Genomic DNA, 21836 nt, shown 5'->3' on the forward strand with positions numbered 1-21836 from the left:
AGGGCCGTGGCCAATGGAAGCCTTATACACCGACCATTATTCATGCTAGCTCCTCCCCTCGTACTCGTAGTGTACGTGGTCGTGGTATGAATGGTGTCGAACAACGCAAAAACCATAAGCGAGTAAGCACCCAGGCCAGCTCTGATGACACCGAGACCGAAACCGAAAAAACTGAGGCCGAAAAGACCAAAACAGCCACTACTGTCTCTACTACCACTACTGCTACTGCTACTACCACTCCCACCCCCACTGCTATTACCGCTGCTGCCACTACCGCCACTACTCCCACTGCCACCACCACTCAAAATACCACTGCCACTCCAGCTACTACTGTCTCACCACCTACAACTTCCCCCGCCCATACAACCCGCACAGTTTATCGTGGTCGTGGTCGCGGTCGCGGCCGTGGAGGTGTTGGTCGTCGGGTTCCCTATGTTCACAACATTCATCCCGCCAGTCGATCCAAGCCTGGATTTGTCAACGTTGATGCCGATACTCTCAAGACTTACATTCTCCAACAAATGTATGTAAAAATATTATATATCATAATCATGAAAAATGCTAATATCTTTATTTGTAATGCGTGTAATTTATTATAGTGAATACTACTTCAGCATCGATAATTTGTGTAGAGATATGTTTTTGCGTAGTCAGGTAAGTGATTTGGGCACTCTTTAGACGGTGCGTACTAAATATACTCCCTGATGTGGGGATGTGAAAACCTTATAGATGGACGCACAAGGTTATGTCGATCTGCAGCTGCTTGCAAACTTTAACCGTGTCAAGGGTTTAACAACCGACATGTCTTTGATCCGTGAATCTGTCCAGGCCAGCACTCTCCTCGATATCAGCTCGGATAAAATTCGTCGTAAGGAAGGATGGCAGACATGGCTTATCCAGCCCACTCCTACCAACAGCACAACCGCAGTTGCTAAGAGTGTCGCCCCCAAACCTGATGCCCCCAAGACTGCTGCTGTCAAAGATACCAGTGTAGCCACTGCTGTAGCAGCCGGTATTGCACCAACTGTTGCTGCTGTTGTCGCTGCATCCGCACCTATTGCTACTAACGCTACTGCTACTGCCACAACAACTGCTCCCACCACTACTCATCACCACACACTTGCTTCGTTGGCAGGTCCTACTCACCCTTCGCCTATGCCCAAGCTTGTGGCTAAGTCTATTATTAACCAGGAGCGTCGCAAGTCCCAAGTCAAGGAAGTTGATGAAGACGATGTTGTGTTCGATTTTGACGATGACTGGGTTGATGGTAGCCGCCCCAACACTGTCAAGAAGTACTACTTGTCTGACGAAGAATCCGATGACGACGACGATCTCGAAATGGATGACGATATGGTAGCTCGCATTATGATTGTTACCCAACGCAAGCGCGACAAGTCCCACCAGTCATTTGATCGTGCAAAGATGAATGACGATATTTCTGACATGATTAATGAAGGTCTTTTCCAGTACGAAACTGGATTGCGTGGCCACAAGGCCGATGTCAAGAAGGTAACCACTCTTGATTCTGAGCATTTTGCTCAGCTCAGCGCTAGTGCCAAGCGTGATAGCGAAATCCGTCAAGCCGCTGCTGCCACCCAGGCCAAGCCTATTGATGCTTCCAAGAAAGCACCCCGTTTCTATCCTGTTCGTCCCGAATCTTTGCCTAGCAGCGCTTTCTACGGTAGCTCTTTGCCTCGCTCTGGAGCTAGTTCAGGAAACAGCAAAAAAGATGCCCATGATCAAGGACATGTTGGATGGGTTCTCAGCGACCAGCCTTACCACTACAACCCCGCTGATTTGTTGGGTACCAGTCTTGGAAAGTCTCCTGCCTTGAACGAGAGTATGCTTTCGTCTTCGATGGACATGGCTCATTCATTTGGTAACTTCCAGCATCCCAGTCATGAATTGTTGCGTGAGAATGGGTTTATGCAACACAAATACCACAAGTACCACGCAAAGGCATTAAGAGAACGCAAGCAATCTGGTGTTGGTCAGTCTCAGGAAATGAACACCCTCTTCCGTTTCTGGTCTCACTTCTTGCGCGATCACTATAACAAGCGTATGTACAATGAATTCAAGAAGCTTGCTGTCGAGGATGCCAACCAGAATTACAGGTAGAGCATACTAGAAAGTAGTGTTTATATTTATCTAATATCCTAAAATACTAATTGTGTGCCCGTGCCTGTGCCGGTGTCTTTTTCTATTTCTATTTCTAGATATGGTCTTGAATGTCTTTTCCGATTCTACTCCTATGGTCTTGAAAAGCGTTTCCGCAGAGAAATCTTTGAAGATTTCCAGCAATTAACTTTGTCCGATTACGACAATGGTCACCTATATGGTCTCGAGAAGTTCTGGGCCTACCTATTTTACCGCAAAGACAAAAACAAGCGTGAATTGAAGCCTTCCGAACGCCTTGAAGCCCTTCTCAGCAAGTTCAAGTCTGCCAAGGACTTTAAGGTTGCCGAAGCACCCAAGAAAGATGTTAATGAAACATACAAAGTCCCTCACAACGGTGTAAGTTTAAAAGTTCAATTGATTTTTAGAGTTGATGATATTCTAAATTTTTAATATTCTAATATACTTCTCTACGTGTCTGTGTATATGTATAGAAAAAGAGAGGAAGTGTCAGCGGCCCTTCCGGTACATTTGCCCTTGAGCTTTAAAACCCCAAAAAACCCCCAAAGATCATAACCAAAACCAAAAAAAAAGCTTATTTTTTACAATTATTATATTTTTTTATCTTTCTTTTCTTTTTTTTTATTATATCTATATTCTTTTTTCTACACTTTTTTCCTAAAAAATAACACAACTCCAAGATAGAGATCCAATCAAAAAGCCCAACCCCCATTTTTTTTATGACTAATATGAGAGAATATTTCACAAAAAAATCACTAATAGGTTAATTAAAAAAAATCTTTAACATTGTGAAGGTCCGAACATAAAGTGACGTAGTTTATCCGGACGAGACTAAATATGAATAGGTTGAGGGGAGAGTTATAGGCGATGAGCGGGAGAGTCACATGGTATTTTTTTTGCTTGACTCAGTTTCTCTCTCTTTCTCTTTCTCTCTTTTTCTCTTTCTTTCTCTTTTACTTGTTTCATTTCTTCTGCTTTATATATAAACCTACACCCTCCTATCGTTACCTGCTCCTTCTGAACTTTTCTCTATCTTTGTATATTCATTGCACATTATGGCAACAAAGGCCGCTTATAAGCGACTCTCCAAAGAGTACCTTGCTATTCAAAAAAAGTGAGAAGGAAAAAAAAAAGATGATACTGAACAATGACTCATTTATCTTATCGCATTCAACTTAGCCCTCCACCATTCATTACTGCTAAACCACTGGAAAGCAACATTCTTGAATGGCAAGTTCTCTACTAATTTATACAGTACAATTTATAATTTCAGAATTAATCCAATGATTACTTTGACTCTACAGGCATTATGTGATTCAAGGTCCACCTGATACACCATATCTAGGTGGTGAATACTATGGCAGACTGACGTTTCCTTCAGAATATCCTTATAAACCACCAGCTATCCGAATGGTCACACCTTCTGGACGTTTCCAGCCTGACACGCGACTTTGCTTGACGATGAGTGACTTCCACCCTAGTTTGTGGAATCCTAGCTGGTCCGTCGCCACCATCCTCAACGGATTGCTGAGTTTCATGGTGAGAAAAATACTAGTCAATTTTTATTCTAGCAGTTCTTTGTACCTTAACTGCTGTAAATCATTTATATCTATATCAACATACACACACACACACACAAATGCATATATATATATATATATATATATATTTGTATGTATAAAAGACCACCGACGAAACAACTACAGGCAGTATCAAGACGACGGACTCTGAAAAGAGATTCTATGCAGCTAGATCACACATATTCAACCTAAAGATCCAGAAATTTAGAGGTAGTGTGTTTAGATAATTATATATTCTTTTGTACTAATAATTGATTGTAGATGTATTCCCTGAATTATGTACTATTCCGGATAATGCTTATCAGCTCATGGCAGCTACAGAAACACGGAAACGAGTCAACACAACAGCCCCAACTACAGTCAAGGCACGACCTATTGATCCTCAAACACCTCATGCTCAAAGAAACGAATCTACCTGGACAAGGACAGTCAGTCAATGGAAGCGATGGGTATTAGTTTTGGTATTGTTTGTCTATCTTATTATGTCCAAGCTAGCTGCACGGTCATCATCGGCGAGTGAAGGAGGATCCTAGTTATGAAAAGAGAGGGATAAAAAAAACAGGAGGTTTCTTTTGTCATAATGTAGCCTATCACAGGCAAAATAGTAACAAATGAGAAGAAACACACAACACAACCCAATATTTGCACACGCACACATGCACACACGCACACACGCACACACGCACATTCACAAACGTACATTCACTCACATATTCACTCACTTACAAACACGCACAAACACAGACAGACAGTCAGACAGACATTTAAAAATCTACAAAAGACTTGTCCTTTCTCCTCCCTTTCTTCTTTCTACTTTTCTTTTTATATGTATTTCATGTTGAACGTATTTTATCATTCAATTTTCCTTCTTGAAAAAAAAAGAGAATGGTCTCCTTTAAAACCCCTATTACAAGATGTGATCGAAACAAGTACACATATTCATATATCCTTCATAAAACACAAATCCCGAGCAACAATTGACATCTTTATCAGCGGTAGTTTAATCTGTGACTGGACACACACACACACTCAAATGTGTATAAATGCAAATTCTCTCTCCTCCATCTCTTTAATAATCTTACTGCGCCAACCATACCAAGATTTCTTGAAATGAGCAAAAGAACTCTCGATGGTACTGAGTTCAATTGTTTTATGACTAAAAAGAAGAATATATTGTTTTGTGCTGTAATGTTAACAAGAAAAGAACATCGGTAGACACGCTGAGCGATGAGGAGGATAGTGATGTCCAACTGGACGAAATGCTCCAATCAAAGCTTTATGGTATATGATTAATTATTACTTTTTCTTTCTTGTTTCGATTGACAATAAACAAGAAAATAAAGAAGCAAACAAACAAGAAAAAAGATTTTTTTTAAAGAAAGAGAGAAAGAGAGAAAAAGAAAAATTGAGAGAAAGAAATATAGAGACCCTCACACAGATATTGGCTTTTAGTTCCAAGAAACGCCAATCTTGACATTGCTTCATTAAACAGTAATCATCACGAAGTCGTCAACGAGGGACGGCCTGATTTTATATCCCATATATTTGGAAAAGAAGACTATACTTATCTTCCTCTAAAGAAAGACCATGCTTCTCGTCCACTATGGATTAGTCCAGAAGATGGACACATTATTCTCGAGGGATTTTCTCCTATCGCTGAGCAAGCCCAGGATTTTCTGGTGGCTATCAGTGAACCTGTTAGTCGGTACGTTTTATCTCATACATATATACATGTATACACAAACCAAAAAGAATGTCGCTATATTACTATATAATTCTGAAAGACCAATATATATATATATATATATACATATACGAGTGTGTGTGCATTTATACAAATGTGTGTTTACGTAGATATTAATTTATATTTTATAGACCTGCTCATATACAAGAGTACAAGTTAACGCCATATTCGCTTTATGCAGCTGTGTCAGTTGGACTAGAAACAGAAGATATTATTGAAGTTCTCAATCGATTATCTAAAGTACCAGTCCCTGATTCAATTACACAATTTATTCGACAATGTACGCTATCCTACGGTAAAGTCAAACTTGTTTTGAAGCATAATCGCTATTATGTCGAATCGTCGCATCCAGAGACCCTTCAAATGCTACTCAAGGACTCTATTATTAATGCCGGAAGAATCCTTCGTGACGAAAACGATCAAATCTTAAATCTTGCCGGGAACAGCTCGGTGTCTAATATCTTTATGGTCAACAGCAAACCGACAGGAAAAGATTTGACAATCCCAGGAATTCAAAAACCTAAAGACCAGGGCAAAGTCGATCCAGAAAGTCTTTTGGACAAGGAACAAGAAGAGCGCAAAAAAGAAGATGAAAAATTATTTGGTGCGGTTGTTCGTATTGACAAAGAAGATGAAGAAGAGGACTATGAGGGCGAACAAGTTCATGCTTTTGAAATTGCTGCCGATCAAGTAGAAGTAAGAAGATTTGCTAATATTAAACGTCTCAGATAACTTACTATATATATACTTGGTGGGTTTATAGAATATAAAAAAGAGATGTAATGACATTGACTATCCCATGCTGGAAGAATACGATTTCCGTAACGATACGATCAACGCCAATCTTGAGATCGATCTCAAACCTACAACTGTTATTCGTCCTTACCAAGAAAAAAGTTTATCCAAGATGTTTGGTAACGGGTAAAAACAGCACAAACTATACCGTTTGCAAAAATACCAATATTCTTTTGATTGATTAGACGTGCTCGATCTGGTATTATTGTGCTGCCGTGTGGAGCAGGAAAGACGCTAGTCGGTATTACGGCTGCCTGTACAATCAAGAAGAGTTGTCTCGTACTATGCACTTCTTCGTAAGTATTTTTCTTTCTACGTGTGTGTGTATGTTTATGGTGTATAAAAAAGACAAACGCAAAAACATATACTAATAATACTAATACTAATAACTCGTTACTATATATACAGTGTATCTGTCATGCAGTGGAAACAACAGTTCCTGCAATGGAGTAACATTAAAGAAAATCAAATTGCCGTCTTTACTTCTGATTGCAAAGAAAAGGTAAGCTTGAGTATTTCAGTTCCAGAGAATTGTCGCATCTTATACATATGCAATAGTTCTCTGGTAGCTCTGGTATTGTTATATCGACATATTCCATGGTGGCCAACAAAAGAAAGCGTTCGTACGACGCCCAGAAGATGATGGAGTTCTTAGAGTCGCGTGAGTGGGGTTTTTTGCTTTTGGACGAAGTGCATGTTGTACCAGCAAACATGTTCCGTACTGTGGTTACCACAATTGCTGCTCACGCCAAGCTAGGATTAACAGGTAAATCATCATGGGTGGGATAGAGAATACTCACTTTTTTAGATATATTCTTATACTGATAATTTATTACAATTCTTACAGCAACCTTGGTGCGTGAAGATGAAAAGATTGATGATCTTAATTTCTTGATTGGTCCCAAGCTATATGAAGCCAACTGGATGGATTTAGCAAGTCGTGGTCATATTGCCAATGTGCAGGTAATTTATCTTTAACAAATACACCCACATTTTTGATATATATATTCATTCACTTTTTATTTTGTCTCAGTGTGCCGAAGTCTGGTGTCCAATGACACCTGAGTTCTACAAGGAATACTTGAGAGAAAATACCCGTAAACGAACCTTGCTGTACGTTATGAACCCAAAGAAATTCCAGGCCTGTCAATATCTGATTCAGTATCATGAAAGGCGTGGAGACAAGATCATTGTTTTCTCAGATAATGTGTATGCTTTAGTGGTAAGAAAAGAAACGAAAATTTTTTTATGTCAAGTAAATGTTTAGATGACTGATCAATGGAAATTGAGAACAGGAGTATGCAAAGAAACTTGGAAAACCTTATATTTATGGTGGCACTGGCCAGCAAGAACGTATGCGTATTTTACAAAACTTTCAATACAATCCTGCTGTCAACACTATATTTCTGTCCAAGGTAATCAATAAAGAAGAAGGCTGTTATTTCTTAAAAGAACATTTTAAAGAATCACAAGTATTAACTATGTGTGTATCATAGGTCGGTGATACCAGTATCGATCTTCCAGAAGCTACATGTCTCATCCAAATCTCGTCTCATTATGGCTCGCGTCGCCAAGAAGCACAACGACTTGGTAAGTATCAATACATACCATGCGTCTAAAAATAAACTGAGCAGTGTTTTAACTTATTGCCACTGTATAATTAGGCCGTATTTTGCGAGCCAAGCGTCGTAATGATGAAGGTTTTAATGCGTTCTTCTATTCGCTTGTATCTAGAGACACTCAAGAGATGTATTACTCCACCAAGCGACAACAGTTTCTGATTGATCAGGGTTATGCATTCAAGGTCATCACCAACCTCGAAGGCATGGATAGTGACCCAAATCTGGTATTCAAAACCCACAATGAACAGATGGATCTCCTCAAGGCTGTCCTTTTGGCTAATGAGGTAAGCATACTACTATCCGAAATTGTATTTCATATTATTTTACTGACAACTCTCGACTTTATTCTATGTATCAGGCTGATCTAAAAGATGAAGAAATCGATCACACAGACGATGTTGGTAGAATTACTGATCGTCGTGTGGTAGCCAAGAGCCGAGCCGGTGCAGTAAAACGAACCATGACAAGTACCAAAACTTTGTCCGGCGGTGATAATATGGCTTACTTGGAGTATTCTCGTAACGCAGGCGGACAGTTTGCTAGTCGTGGGCGTGGTGGTGGACAGTCGAGTAGTAAAGAGCATCATGCGTTATTCAGGAAACATTATGGACGCAAATAAGTTCAGTTACCTTCTTTGCAAAGATAAATTCTATTATATTTGAAGCTGTGTGTACAAAAAAGAAAGAAAGAAAGAAAGGTGAGAAATCATGGTGATCAATAGCTTTATAAACATTCATTTTTATGCGTTAAATACACATACACATACACATACACACATATACATATCTACATATACATATACATATATACTCCTTTACTCTATCCGCTCGATATTGATTCAAATCAATTGATAAAGTCTATATATATATTTTCCCTAATAAATGACTTCAAATGGTCCAAAACCAGTGTAGTGTTATTGAAATTAAACATTAAAAGTTCTTAGGCTTGTTTCATCGTTTTTTTTTCTACCTTAGTGTTATTAAAAATTTCACAAGATTATTGATAGTTATTCATACAAACTATATACGAATTGAATTTTTTTGGCTCTAAATTATGTTTGATAGCTTAATTAAAGAAGAAGAGAAATTCAACAAAGAAATAATACTACAATCCTAAATAGGATAGTGTTCTTTTTACTATAAACGCCATTTTTGAAGACTTAAAAAAGATAAAACTAAACAAAAACGTTGAGTGAAGTTGCGTTATGCTAAATAAGGGATTAAAGCACTAGGCTCACTCGCCTGAATTGAAATGCTTACAAAACTTAGATAAAGTACGTCTAATTGTTCTGTATAACTGGAACAGGAGCTGTGTTTACTAAAATTTCATCAAAAGCATCCGATAGTAGCGTACGGCCCACTCTGAAGATTCTCCAAGTATATGTAGCTTTGAAATAATCCCCACGTTTTTTCTATTCACACGATTACCCTCCTAATACAAGTACCTTAATCTGGTTGATCGAATCCATAATAGAATTTTACTCCGATACTTATTTACCTCAATACAATATACATACAATTACAAGGAACCCCAATCAGGGATGCAACTCTTACTTTCGATTACGCAAAAATATCGTTACGATGCCCAAGGACATTTCCGTAAAGCCTTAGGAGATGATGAGATTTTGCTACACAAAGAGAGTAAAATATACTACAAAAGGTTATGTGTTCAATGTATCCAAATATCTGGATTTTTCTCGGTTCAATTTCTGGACATATATCCCTGATTGGCTCTCTATACATTCTATATTCAAATCCATGATGATTCTTCTATACTGTCTTGTCTGCAATTCTACCTGTCAGGTAGGGTATTTGTCTTTTCCACCCTTTCTATATACTTCTCAATGTTACCCCCTTCTTCATCTTCTCTTTCTCCTCATAAAATATAAGAAAAATAAAGAATAACAATAAAATGACCAAATATCTAAATGTTCCATTGTTAAATCCCATATATATATATATATATATATCAGATATTTAAGTCTGGATTTGCCTCAATAACTATGAATTAATAATGAGTGTACAAAAAAAAACAGGACTTAAAAGCGCCGCCCACAAATCTAGTTGACCCAAAAACTCATTTTATTCAAGCACAATTTATTTTCTCGGCTTATAATTTTAAAGAACAAAAAAAATCAGTTCTGTCAAACGAATAATGTAAATTATTGAAGAAATACAGTGCTGAAACCCAATCATGTACACTCCTCTGTTTTACAAGAGCAGCACACAAACACACAAAAATATATGCTGGTAGAAACAAGAAAGACAAAGGGGACGTCATTTGTCACGTGTGATAGTCTCCACATAGGTAATGGAGGTGCAAATATCGCCGTTTTTGGTCAACTCCGTTCAGACTGCTTGAACGCAGTGCTTCTTCTTTGCGACGTGCCAATTACTGCTCTACAATGTGCCCATCGTCCCTTCCCTCCCACCCGTCGCAGGTGATGGAAGGTCTCTCAAACTTTTCTCAACATTCACCTTCATTACCTCCACCGCCTCCATCGCCCCCACCGCCTCCACCACCGCCCAAACCCTCAAAGTTGCTTAATGAGGTAAGTATTACTGGGCGGGGAGAAAGGGGTTGGCAGTGGAGAAAGGGAAATAATATAATTAGTCTTGGCAACGCAATGATAAATCAAATAAGCGAGGAAAAAAGAAAAGACAAATATTTCTAACATTCTCGTTGAAATGGAATTGTTTTGTTTCAGCTTGATGATCTTCTATTCAAACTTGATCAGGAATCCAAGATGAAATCTGGCGTCGAAAATATGCTAGAAGCTTATATTAAAGATAAAAAACGCACCAAAGATCTTGAATCTCAACTAGAAAGTTACAACTTGGCGATCGAGTCGATCAAAAAATCTATCGAGACAATTCGTACACAAACCAGTAACAGCAAAGAGATTGCCGACATTGCTGCAAAACTAAAAACACATCATTACATTGGAAACACAGCTTCATTTTCAGCCGCAAATCCTGTCAAGGCACGTACAAAAGGAAGATCTAATAGCTCGCCAAATATCAAAGGAAAATACAAGGCTTCACAGGAGAGCATTTCTTTCCCTGACGATGGCAAGTAGAAAACTTTAATAATTATAGTGGATTAGGGCCAGTAAGATGTAAAAACTTAACACACTCTCTTTTTTGGTGACACACACACATACACATTAGATGCTTGGCCAAATGGAAAGAAAATACCTCACATAATACATCAGTTAAAAGCAGATGAATGGAAAGTCGCCAAACCTGGACAATCAAATGAAGCAGCTATCCTCAAGGAGTCAAAGTTGGAAAAACTCGAAACGTTGCTACGATTCATTAAAAAAACGGCTGACATTGATGTTTATTATCCTAAGCGTGGTCTGGTTACCTGGTGAGCTAACCCGAAACATATTCAGAATATTTGAACAACTATCTGGTAAAAGCAAGGAGGCTAATTTAAAGGTATCTACTAGTCTGAGACAATGTGTTGCAAGTCCCAACCGAGAGATCCGTGTTATGGCACTTCGTACCCTGCGATATCTTGTTGGAGAGCCTATGGATGTAGAGCTGATGATGCAAATGCAACTAGACATTTTCATTATCAGGTAAGTTTTCAATGGAATTGCACAAAGGTACCATAGATTGATGTGAAAAAATTGATTATGTCCTGGTGTTTATTATGGCTTGCATAGAGCCTTGGCACGAGATCCTGAACAGCATGAGCCTGAACGTGAACAGACCGTGAAACTTGTACGCTCGTTTATAGAGTACGGTGGTGTCAAATATATCAGCCAAAATGTAGTACGTGCGGTTGTGGCTATTGCAGAACAACCAGATTGTCGTCTACGAAACATCTCTCTCGAAACATTAGCAGAGCTAAGTAAGTATATAATGACATTACGATAAGTACAAAAGAAATGGTCAATTGATTATTATGCTTCTACAAAAAAAAACAAAGGTATTCTGGACATTGGACTGACAGTTCGGTCAGGTGGTCTCCGAGTAGTAATGCAGGCATTATTGGATGGCCAGCTCAATATGGCAGAAGTTCTTATGCCAGCAATTATGTATGTGCTGGATACTCCTGATAAACGGTGTTTCCTCAGACCAGGTGTAGAACTCGAACTACTCATTTCACCCTTTACCGAATCCAACAAGGGTGTCAATTGCGAAGAAAGACTCAAGAATAGTGCGCGTGTAGTTTCTCTTATGCTCAAAAACTGGGCAGGTATCTTCTATATGTGTGCTAATAACATGCGAGCAGCCAGATCTGTTGTCCTGGCCTTGAAGATGCCTGTACCAGAAACCCAAGTAAGTATCCCCTTCTCATAGAGAGAGAGAGATAGAGAGAAACAGACACGTTTATAATTGAGTAATATTGCTGATATCTTATTATTTACTCGTATTAGAAAATGGTTCTCGACATGTTCTTTGACATTTTTAGAGTCAAATTGCCTAAAGACTATAATAACTTTCTTTCAGGTCGACAACACACAGTCCATATTGACCCGTCCGCCGCTGAGCCAATCAATCCTACTCCTCGCCGTGGTTTGATAAGCACACTTACAAATGGTCTGTTGGGGGAATTTATAGTTGCCGGGGGAATGCCTGCAGGTGTTTATGATCGTAGTAGTGGAAGTACAACTGCCAGTAATTCAGAGCGTCTCAAGCTTCTCGACCATCATCTTAGTATTATACTTATTATCTTTATCGAGTCTGATATTCTAATGGCTTTAATTGACATGGTCAAATCTGATGATGTCTATATTTCACGCAAAGCTACACTCCTTATTGGGGAGATATTACAACTATCCACACGACTACTGCCGATATCAATGGGTATACAAGTTCAATCATTACCGAAGTTATTTGCACTTGCCTCCAACTTTGATGATGAACAAGTTCGTCATAATGCTACTGCCGCTCTTGCACACATAGACAAACTCACTCGAGCTCGTGCACGTTATGTGACACCATTACCGACAAAAGGAGAACGATTGGCCACATCAACCCGTACTCAGGAAAAGGTCCATGAAGTAAAACTCAAGATCGGTTATGCGATTGACGATACACATTTTCGCCAACTTCTCATGGATTCACAAGTACTAAATACCAAAGATTACACAAAATGGTGCTGGGATAGTATTATTGAACTCTTGCAGGGTCCTTTGCTCAATCCACGACGATTAGACGAAGCCATGCGAGGAAAGAAATTCATCAAACGTCTTTTGGCTTTTTATCGCCCTTTCAAACACCAATTCTCAGATATCAAGGCCAACAAACCTAGTATTACACGCTATGTCAAGTACGGGTGTACTTTACTGTCGACCTTATTAGGTCACCAAGATGGTGTGCGTTATCTGGGTGAGAATAAGTTATTTTCCGAGATAGGCGAAGCTTTAAGCGAGCTAGGACCTCTTAATAACAACTCTGAGAATGAACCGATCTTCTCCAAGGAGCGTATGGAAAATACTTTGACAGCTGGTTATTTTACCCTTCTCGGAACCTTAAGCAAACACAAGGAGGGTGTACGGATGCTAGAAAAATTCAAACTGTTCAGTCTTTTTTATCAGCTGTCTGAACTTAAGAACCGTGATGACATCAAAGTAGCCATGATTACCAACTTAGATTATACGCTCGATGGCCATCCTCGTGTCTTGTTATCCAAGATTATGACATCTGGGTACAACCCTATCCGGTTATTTGCTACACAATACTTGGGGGTTATTATGAGACAATCTGAAAGCGAATACAATGATTGGATCATCCGACTTCTTGTTACTCAATTATATGACACCCATCTAGATGTCTGTCAAGAAGCAGTCAATTTATTGGATGAGGCATGTGAGCGGCCGGCCAATCTTGAGCTCTTAGTCAAATTCCGTCCAAGCTTGGGCCATCTTGGAGAAATTGGAAACCCGCTTTTGTTAAGGTAAGCGTAAAATATAGGTTGTAAATATAGAAGCTAGATGGATTCTATTTCATTGCAGATTTCTCTCAACATCTACTGGCTTCCGCTACTTGAATGCACTTGGGTATGTGCATAAGGAGATGGATGAGTGGTTCGAGGTAAGTTTTTTAGACTAGTATAACAACATTTGATTGTCTTTCATGACATTATGGGTGCTGGATAGCATCGTAATAAACACTATGTTGCCCAACTCGAGCTTTCGCTGGCGAGGGCTCTGATCAATACACCTGATAAAAAATCATTAAATCCGTTTGAAGAGCGTGTGGATAGTGAAAATGATTTTGAGGCCTTGTAAGTTGTTGTGGAAACTTTTTTGCTTAAACATTGATATAATTATAATTGTAATTATAATTGTAAACATAAACATGTGTATGTATATGTGTATATGCATATCCTGATATTAGACAGCCAGGAGATGGACTTACTCCCCCTCATTTCTATGGCGAGCTCACAAAGACAGAAGAAGGCTGTAATCTCCTTAAAGATCGGGGACACTTTCAGCTGTTCGTAAAGGATATCCGCAATTACTCTGTTGAGAACCATGATGTTGAAGAATTAAGGAAACTCAAAGCAGTATTGTGGGCTGTTGGTAACATTGGAGCTACACGAAATGGCCTACCGTTTCTGGAAGAAGAAGATGTTGTCAAAGATATTGTAGCCATGGCTGACAGCAGCGAGGTTCTTTCACTTAAGGGGTAAGTTCCGTATAGCATAATTAAAGAAAAGCATTTTTTTTGATATGCTTATGCAATATACTTTAGGACTTGCTACTATGTGCTCGGGTTAATTTCAAAGACTAAACAGGGCATGGAGCTTCTAAGTGAATTAGGCTGGGAAGGTGTACTTGGCCCGCATGGTGGAGCCGAAGGTCTCTGTGTTCCGCTAAACCTAAGAGTTTTTCTGACGGTAAGAGATAAAGGATGAATACAATATTAGGTTTTTGTTATTCGCCTAAAAAAATCTTAATAACCTGATCGATCTTAGATCCGTAATTGGAAATATTCGGCCGGCCTACCTCAGCCACCACGCCTACCACTATCAGCGACCAGAGATCCAATTGCGTCGGATATTCTAAAGAATATTGGAGATATGAGCAATCATATTATGGCCAATGAGGCATCAAAGAATTTGGCCAAGTAAGAACAATAACGATTTGAAGTCTAAAGTCTAATAATAATGACTGACATTTTTCTTTGTTGCTGTGTTTAGGTTACGCCAACGTTACCCAGAGTCATTTCAGAGGGTAGATTTGTACTATGCTGTTTGTCAGTTGCTTGGAAGCTATCATTTTAGATCCCCTGTGAGAAAATATGTTTTGGAGATCTTTGACATGCGTTTTACACCCGAGTTATTACAGGGTTTGGATGATGTTGCGGCGCGGCTGATACCCGATGAGGGTTGGTCTAATCAAGACAGCCAACCTCGGCTTGGTTCTGGGCATATTCACACTGAAACTGTTGTCCAGCAAGAGAAGCTGGTGCCAAAAACCATAAAAATCGGCTTCAATATTGCCGCATAATTTATGAGAGTTTGATGTTTCGTTTTTTTTTTACTTCTTTCTCTTGCTTTACTCCGATTTATTCTTAGTCACAAATGGGATCATCTGCCTTTCGTATGATTGGCTGTCCTCCTCCTACATCCATCTATCTATCTAATTTTCACTTTAAAAAAGAACAAGAAAACCCACACTCTTATTTATCCATCTCTTCCTCTTAATCTTCCATGACAGACGCATTATCTCCTGGCTCTCCAGCCTCTTCTGTTGGCCTGCGACGAAAGTACCGTTTTGCTACCGAGGTCGTCACCGTCGATAACTCAGACGATCCTCATAATGCCGCTTCAGTGCCTATTTATCAATCTGCCACTTTTAAGCAAAAAACAGCTGCAGGAGGGGGAGAGTATGACTATTCTCGCAGTGGAAACCCCACACGCACTCATCTTGGTAAGCAGCCATATGAGGTTCTAGTATGCATACTCATCAATCTTCATAAATAAAGAGAATCATCTGGCCAAGATTATGGGTGCCAGTCGTGCTTTGGCAGTGACAAGTGGTATGAGCGCATTAGATGTTATTACTCGTCTAGTCCGTGCCGGTGAAGAAATCATTGCAGGCGATGATCTCTATGGTGGAACCAATCGACTCTTGACCTTCCTTGCCACATCTCAAAACATTAAAACCCATCACGTGGATACTACTTGCTCAGAGTCTGTTTTGCCTTTCCTCGACCCAGTCAAGACACGCTTGGTTTTACTGGAAACCCCCACAAACCCATTGATTAAAATTTGTGATATACCCACTATTGCAAAGTACGTCCACGAAAAGTGCCCCAATGCACTCGTTGTTGTTGACAACACAATGATGAGTCCTTATTTGCAGCGTCCATTGGAATTGGGTGCCGATATCTCCTATCACTCGGCCACAAAGTATCTTTCCGGTCATCACGATTTGATGGCTGGCATTGTCGGCACTCGTGAGAGTTCTGTAGCAGACCAATTGTATTACGTCATCAATGCAACCGGATGTGGTCTTGGGCCATTCGACTCATGGCTACTTTTGCGTGGTGTGAAGACCTTAGCAGTACGTATGGATAAGCAACAGGCAAGTGCAATTCGAATTGCCGAATATCTTGAGAACCAAGGCTTCAAGGTTCACTATCCTGGATCCCGCAAGCACCCTCAATACGAGCTACACAAGCGAATCGCTGATGGACCTGGAGCTGTACTTAGTTTTGAGACTGGTGATATCGGAATCTCTGAACGTATTGTCGAAGCTGCCAAATTGTGGAGTATCAGTGTGTCATTTGGTTGTGTGAACTCACTCATCTCCATGCCTTGTCGCATGTCCCACGCTTCTATCCCTGCCCACATTCGTGCCGAGCGATCTCTTCCCGAGGATCTTATTCGACTGTGTATTGGTATTGAAGATTGCGAGGACTTATTAGAGGATCTTGAGTTGGCCCTCTTGAGTGCAGGTGCCTTACCTGGCTTAGATGCCAAGGCTACCTAATATCTGATTATTCTTACAAATTATTTTTATCATTTCCATACCTACTGTACATCTACTTTTATCTTTTTATTTCTTCGTTTTATTATTATTATTAGTTTTAATCAAAACATGCTATGAAAAACAATTAAAAAATTATATAAGAAAAAATAAGGCGTGTCTAAAAAGATCTATTTTAGATTTTTTTTTAAAAAATAGTCTCTGATTTACGTTGCGTATGTGGAATGAGTTTTTGTAGTGTACTTTAAAATAAAGAAGTAAAAATAGAAGACAATAATAATAATAATAATAATAACAGAAATTAGATGAGTCGTTGTGGAGCCGGAATGATAACCTCAATCTTGGCTTCTTGGACTTTGTTTCCGGATACAACACGCACAACCAACAAATCACGGCCACCTTTTGTAACAAGTTCGGACGATGGTGAATAAGTGAGTTGATTCAGTAGTTTGTTGATTTCTTGTTGACTATGGGTTGTTCGGTCCTTCCATGGCTGTGTGCCGACCTGCAGCTCGCCATAGGCAATCTCAATTTCAAGACGTGCCTCGGTCAAATCACCACGAATATAAATTGTGTCTAATCCTTGGAAACGACCCGGAGGAGCGTCTAACCAGGTTCCTGTATGATAGAGATGTTGGCTAGGTCCCATAATTTGCCATGATCCATTCGGGTGATGACGTCCAAGATCAAACCGCTTAAATAATACATCAATGATACTGCCCGGCTGGATGTCAAGACTGTTGGTCATCTTTCCAAAAAGATGTATATTCCAACTCTCAAGGGATTTCAATTCCGCTTCAGCCTTGGGATTCGGAAGCAGGTATTTATAAATTTCCAGGTAACTGGCGGGGTAAAGAACGTGGCGTGGCAAAATTGTAAAATTAGCAGCCTCAAGAGGAGCTCTGTGCTCACGAACATAAGATGTAATAGCTTTGGGTCCATGGCAGTTGAAGCATTTGGGATCATAAGCATATGACGAGAAAGAACTCTCTGCCATCTCGCGGAATAGTGTCCAACCACGTTTGAAGCGCATCAGTCCTTGGGGCAAGTAGAGATTCTTGTCATTGAGGGTCCATTCACGGTCAGACCAGACGCTTGAATAGTCCGATCCAATAAACTCGAGATTAGGGTCAGGGGGAGCACGCAGCCAGAGAGCATCCATATCCATGTAGGTACCACCGTAGCTGTAAAGAAGGTACAGTCTCACATAATCCGTCAAGTGCCAGTAAAAGAAAGACTCATTCTCCCATCGTTCCCAGTTCTGTAACCAATCGAGTGTTCCAGGGCCAAAGTACCAGTGCCAGTTCAAGAGATTTTCCTTGTCTATGTGAACAACATGTATTTTGTAACCACGGCTAATATAATCCTTGAAAAAGTCGGTAGACAGAGTATTGGAAATCATGAAAATCACGGCCCTTGGTTGGTGAATCCAGACCAGCTCGAGCGCTCTCCAATGGCGGTCTGTAAATGTGGAGGGATCGCTGGTCCAACAAACCCAATAGATGAGATCCCAGTCGTTGTCCGAATAGACCGAAGTCCGCTGTGACAATACATTTGGGATGATCCAGGCATCGTTCTCTCCAAGGCGGGATTTTTCTAACTGGTCTTTAACCGTCTGATCAGCAATTTTTGTTACCAATGGTTGATTGTGCAAAGTAATACCCTTGACAGGATCACATTCTAAATTATAGGATCGCCAATCATCAGATCTTTTGTGGCAAGGGTAACACACAGAACATGAACGAATGGCTGGTCCCCCACTACATTGGGATCGCCCTTGTTTGGCAAGGCCATACATAGTCTGAAGCCGATCGCCACCACCAACTCGCATAGCCAACAAATCGTCTTCGCAAACCTCGTTTTCTTGAATCCTAGGATCATGAATGGGTTTGATTGTATGCCCAAATAGCCACACAGCCAAGTTCTGGTCGTCTCGGGCAATGTAACGCACGACGGTCTTGGCACGGGTGATCCAGTCGGCGACATCATGTGAGATTACATACAATGAGCCAGATGTATAAGCCGGCAATATGGGCATCCCATAATCTGTATTCATAGCAAGCTTAGAATCATCAGAGGGAGGCATATTTCTACAGATAAAACAAAGCATCTTTAAAACAAATTCTTTCGTATCCCATCCCCCCTTTTACCTTGCTAATATTTCTCTACATACCTATAAGCAAGTCCTCGCCAATATTCAGCTTTTGGCCCAAGGGCAATAAGCTCAGAAGTAAGAAGATCCCAGCGTACAAACATATCATCTTCAGTTTTAATGAGATATTCATAATCTACACTGGATGCCCAACGCAATGCTTCTAGCACTTTGTGGCTTTTGTCTTGCTCAATATCTGACGAAGGTACTATCAGCATATCATGATTTTCACTTGATTCTTGGACAATGAGTTGACCATATTTCATCTGGGCTGAAGCGGAGGGAGGTTTTCCCAAGACAAACCGATAAGAATCATTAGGAAGCCATTGTAGAGTCGTTTCACGCATAGCCTGTCTACGTTGGCGACCCTGTTCTGTCCAGGACGACATGACTAGCACAAGCTGTTTGGTTTGAATGGTTGTATCAAGCTGGACACCTTCCATAAGCTCGCTACTTCTATATTCTACTTTCCCGATCTCATATATGGTTGCCCACAGTGTACAACATGTGACAAAGAAGAGCGGCAATACAAGTACTCGGACGATAGTCGACTTGGAATGAAGGCGCAGGTCCGACTCAGCGTCAGCCTTGCGCGAATACTTTGGGTTGGAGGCCAAAGTAAGCTTTAAAAGTGTACCCACTAGTAATACACCGCTCGCCGACATCCAGATGGTGATGGGATCCTGCAGATTCTGCAAATAAGCCGAGATGGACCAATTTAATGCCATTAGGGTAATCAACCGAAAGATGGCATTGATGATCTCGTAATGATATAACCACCGTCTGATCATGCTTGTCGAGAGTGTCCAACTCCAATAGCCAGCCAAAACGCACTGTAGTTACAAGGATAAAGTTATAACAAGCATATGTATAAAGTTATTAACATGTTTCTAAGCTTGTATTTACTAATAATACTATACCCAGAGGTTGGCAACCCAGTAATCTGTCTGAGTATTGCCCAAAACAAGTGGTCCTCCTGCATCGCGATTAGGTACATCATAAGCAGCCTTTATGTTATAGATAATGCCTAAAAGAGCCGGCGAAAGACTGAGGATGTGCAGTAAGAGGATGAGGAGACGGCATTGTCGAGACACATTTTGGCTGGCGATGGGCAATGGTCGGAAGGACGGAAGTCCGCTTGGCTGGATGATCATCAATACATGACTAGACAATGACAAGAATGCTTACCATCGGCATGGATCCAGCAAGAGAACAACCTGGAAAAGAAACAAAAATGGCGATTGTGTGGAGCTCTAATGAAGTTCCAAAAACCCTGCCTTTGAAAATAAAGATCATCCTTATAGGCGTCACACTGTCCCACTTCTTATTTCTTTTTTTAGGAATTCTCTGTTTTATTGATCGTCCTCATCTTTATCAAACTCCATGTCCGCTGTGTTTAAGAACTCACTCATGCTTGGATCATCATCATCTTCCTGGCTTGCATTTACCATTTCCTCAAACATATAGTCATTAGATTCTTCTGTGGGCCCATTAGAATCGTGCTGGTAAGTATACATGTCCATCCCTGTGGCTGGGTGTTGTTGTTTGTCATAAACGTCGTACGCCTGTACAAAGTCCGGTAAAACCGATGCCGCTGCCACTGGTTCATTTCCACGGGCCATCGGACGAACCTCGTCCTGAATCCCCGGAATTTCACGTACAAACACACCTTGAAGTGCATGCTCAATTTTTAACTGCTGTTGCTGCCCATACTTTAGAGTAACTTCATCAATATCCTACAAATATACATACCCACGTAAGACAAATATTCAATATTTTACATACATACATACATATATATATATATGTGTATCGACCCTTACCTGAGCATTAGTTGCTTCATTTAGACTAGCCAAAGATGCCCAGAAACTCTCTTTTTCTTGTTTCAATGCCTTCATACGTTCTTCATGAGTAACCTTTTGTTCCTTGACCTTGGTATCATGTTCTTCCTTTTCAAGCAAAATACATATTTAAATCCAAGTACACTAGCTGTTAAATTATTGGTTTTATAACATACAATAAGGCTATTAAGCTCCTCCTTGGTGTGTGCGATATCAAGGGGTGGAGGCACAATTGAAGCTAACAGACAAATTAACTGGATTGTAAAGTTGAGATTATGATCATAATCTACCTGCATTGTAAGGTGTAAAGATCTCAGATAGATAGTCGTGATTTCGCTTGTATCTTGCCATGGCGATATCACGGGAAGAAATGTCATCCAATTCATCTATCTCAACTTGTAAATGATCATACCAATTATTCCAATAAAACACATATTAAAAAGGTGTCTTCTTACCACCGGATGCTTCTTCATTATCCTCCATCAGCTGTGGTCCTTGCTAAAGGAATAAAATATACATTTCAGAGTTTATCGCAAAATATATTGACGATTGCATACGCTCTTGACAGCTTGGCTTGTTCTCTTTTGCTTTATCTTGTTTAAATCTCACCTTGCTTTGAGCTCGTTTGCGTTGCATCGTAGATGGGTCAGCCATTCCTGGTCGAAAGGCAGGTTGAGGCATGTAATGCGTAGCTGACATCCCATTTCCATTCCGTGCAGGTAGGCCATTAGCCTGTCCAGCCTGATTAAAATAAAATGCTGGATTCATAATGTGGATAAAAGGAAATCGGAAAAGCCAGAGAAAGTCTCCCTTTGGACCATTTTTGTGACGCGCCTTAAGGGTGGTGCGCGGAGTTTCCTGTGGTTTTCAAAAAGAATGTTTAATCGTAATGTAGACTTTTCGTGAAGCAAATTGTTGAAGACAACAGAATATCTCTTTCACATATTTTAAAAACCCAACTGGTGTGATTAAGAATATTTGGAAAACAGTTATAAAATTAAACTTTAGCA

At 40.1% G+C, this 21836-nt stretch overlaps 6 protein-coding genes across 6 annotated transcripts; 5 read left to right on the forward strand and 1 right to left on the reverse strand.

Moving 5' to 3' along the window:
* Positions 1-1737: 1737 nt before the first annotated feature.
* Positions 1738-2457, forward strand: PHYBLDRAFT_92821 (hypothetical protein; the record flags this gene model as incomplete). The annotated part of the gene is made up of 2 exons (XM_018443802.1): positions 1738-2114; positions 2217-2457. Coding segments are annotated over 2 exons (618 nt in total), but the record flags the coding sequence as incomplete, so codon positions are not given.
* A 630-nt stretch (positions 2458-3087) lies between these two features.
* PHYBLDRAFT_158670 (hypothetical protein) lies at positions 3088-4588 on the forward strand. Its single transcript, XM_018433834.1, has 5 exons — positions 3088-3250; positions 3316-3366; positions 3441-3675; positions 3821-3926; positions 3978-4588. The coding sequence occupies exons 1-5, from the start codon at positions 3192-3194 to the stop codon at positions 4247-4249; spliced, it is 723 nt and encodes a 240-aa protein (XP_018292334.1). The 5' UTR covers positions 3088-3191; the 3' UTR covers positions 4250-4588.
* Positions 4589-4826: 238 nt separating this feature from the next.
* PHYBLDRAFT_177455 (hypothetical protein) lies at positions 4827-8781 on the forward strand (the record flags this gene model as incomplete). Its single annotated transcript, XM_018437888.1, has 13 exons — positions 4827-4848; positions 5271-5421; positions 5592-6156; positions 6224-6381; positions 6441-6551; positions 6664-6757; positions 6814-7021; positions 7103-7218; positions 7289-7477; positions 7551-7670; positions 7752-7845; positions 7920-8161; positions 8236-8781. The coding sequence occupies 13 exons, from the start codon at positions 4827-4829 to the stop codon at positions 8494-8496; spliced, it is 2331 nt and encodes a 776-aa protein (XP_018292335.1). The 3' UTR covers positions 8497-8781.
* Positions 8782-11548: 2767 nt separating this feature from the next.
* On the forward strand, positions 11549-15348 carry PHYBLDRAFT_111901 (hypothetical protein; the record flags this gene model as incomplete). The annotated part of the gene is made up of 10 exons (XM_018428247.1): positions 11549-11738; positions 11817-12169; positions 12268-12406; positions 12518-13790; positions 13849-13927; positions 13993-14098; positions 14242-14524; positions 14591-14735; positions 14814-14965; positions 15039-15348. Coding segments are annotated over 10 exons (3030 nt in total), but the record flags the coding sequence as incomplete, so codon positions are not given.
* A 203-nt stretch (positions 15349-15551) lies between these two features.
* Positions 15552-17711, forward strand: PHYBLDRAFT_186770 (hypothetical protein; the record flags this gene model as incomplete). The annotated part of the gene is made up of 2 exons (XM_018439281.1): positions 15552-15771; positions 15827-17711. The coding sequence occupies 2 exons, from the start codon at positions 15552-15554 to the stop codon at positions 16834-16836; spliced, it is 1230 nt and encodes a 409-aa protein (XP_018292337.1). The 3' UTR covers positions 16837-17711.
* Positions 17712-20323: 2612 nt separating this feature from the next.
* PHYBLDRAFT_158672 (hypothetical protein) lies at positions 20324-21587 on the reverse strand. Its single transcript, XM_018433835.1, has 6 exons — positions 21436-21587; positions 21282-21324; positions 21117-21212; positions 21003-21064; positions 20809-20934; positions 20324-20721 (listed from the first exon to the last, which is right to left on the reverse strand). Exons 1-6 carry the CDS (start codon positions 21505-21507, stop codon positions 20338-20340), a joined length of 783 nt encoding a protein of 260 aa, XP_018292338.1. The 5' UTR covers positions 21508-21587; the 3' UTR covers positions 20324-20337.
* Between the last annotated feature and the right edge of the window lie 249 nt (positions 21588-21836).

Source organism: Phycomyces blakesleeanus, assembly GCF_001638985.1.
Source record: "Phycomyces blakesleeanus NRRL 1555(-) unplaced genomic scaffold PHYBLscaffold_9, whole genome shotgun sequence".
Taxonomy (NCBI): Eukaryota; Fungi; Mucoromycota; class Mucoromycetes; order Mucorales; family Phycomycetaceae; genus Phycomyces; species Phycomyces blakesleeanus.

What these genes read in the sequence shown, in the direction of transcription:
- PHYBLDRAFT_158670 (XM_018433834.1), top strand. Translation starts at nt 3,192, where the DNA reads ATGGCAACAAAGGCCGCTTATAAGCGACTCTCCAAAGAGTACCTTGCT. An exon ending in TACCTTGCTATTCAAAAAAA is followed by an intron (nt 3,251 to 3,315) that starts GTGAGAAGGAAA and finishes CATTCAACTTAG; the next exon opens with CCCTCCACCATTCATTACTG. An exon ending in AAAGATCCAGAAATTTAGAG is followed by an intron (nt 3,927 to 3,977) that starts GTAGTGTGTTTA and finishes AATTGATTGTAG; the next exon opens with ATGTATTCCCTGAATTATGT.
- PHYBLDRAFT_158672 (XM_018433835.1), bottom strand. Translation starts at nt 21,507, where the DNA reads ATGCCTCAACCTGCCTTTCGACCAGGAATGGCTGACCCATCTACGATG. An exon ending in TAATGAAGAAGCATCCGGTG is followed by an intron (nt 21,213 to 21,281) that starts GTAAGAAGACAC and finishes AAGTTGAGATAG; the next exon opens with ATGAATTGGATGACATTTCT. An exon ending in ATGAAGCAACTAATGCTCAG is followed by an intron (nt 20,722 to 20,808) that starts GTAAGGGTCGAT and finishes GTATATTTGTAG; the next exon opens with GATATTGATGAAGTTACTCT.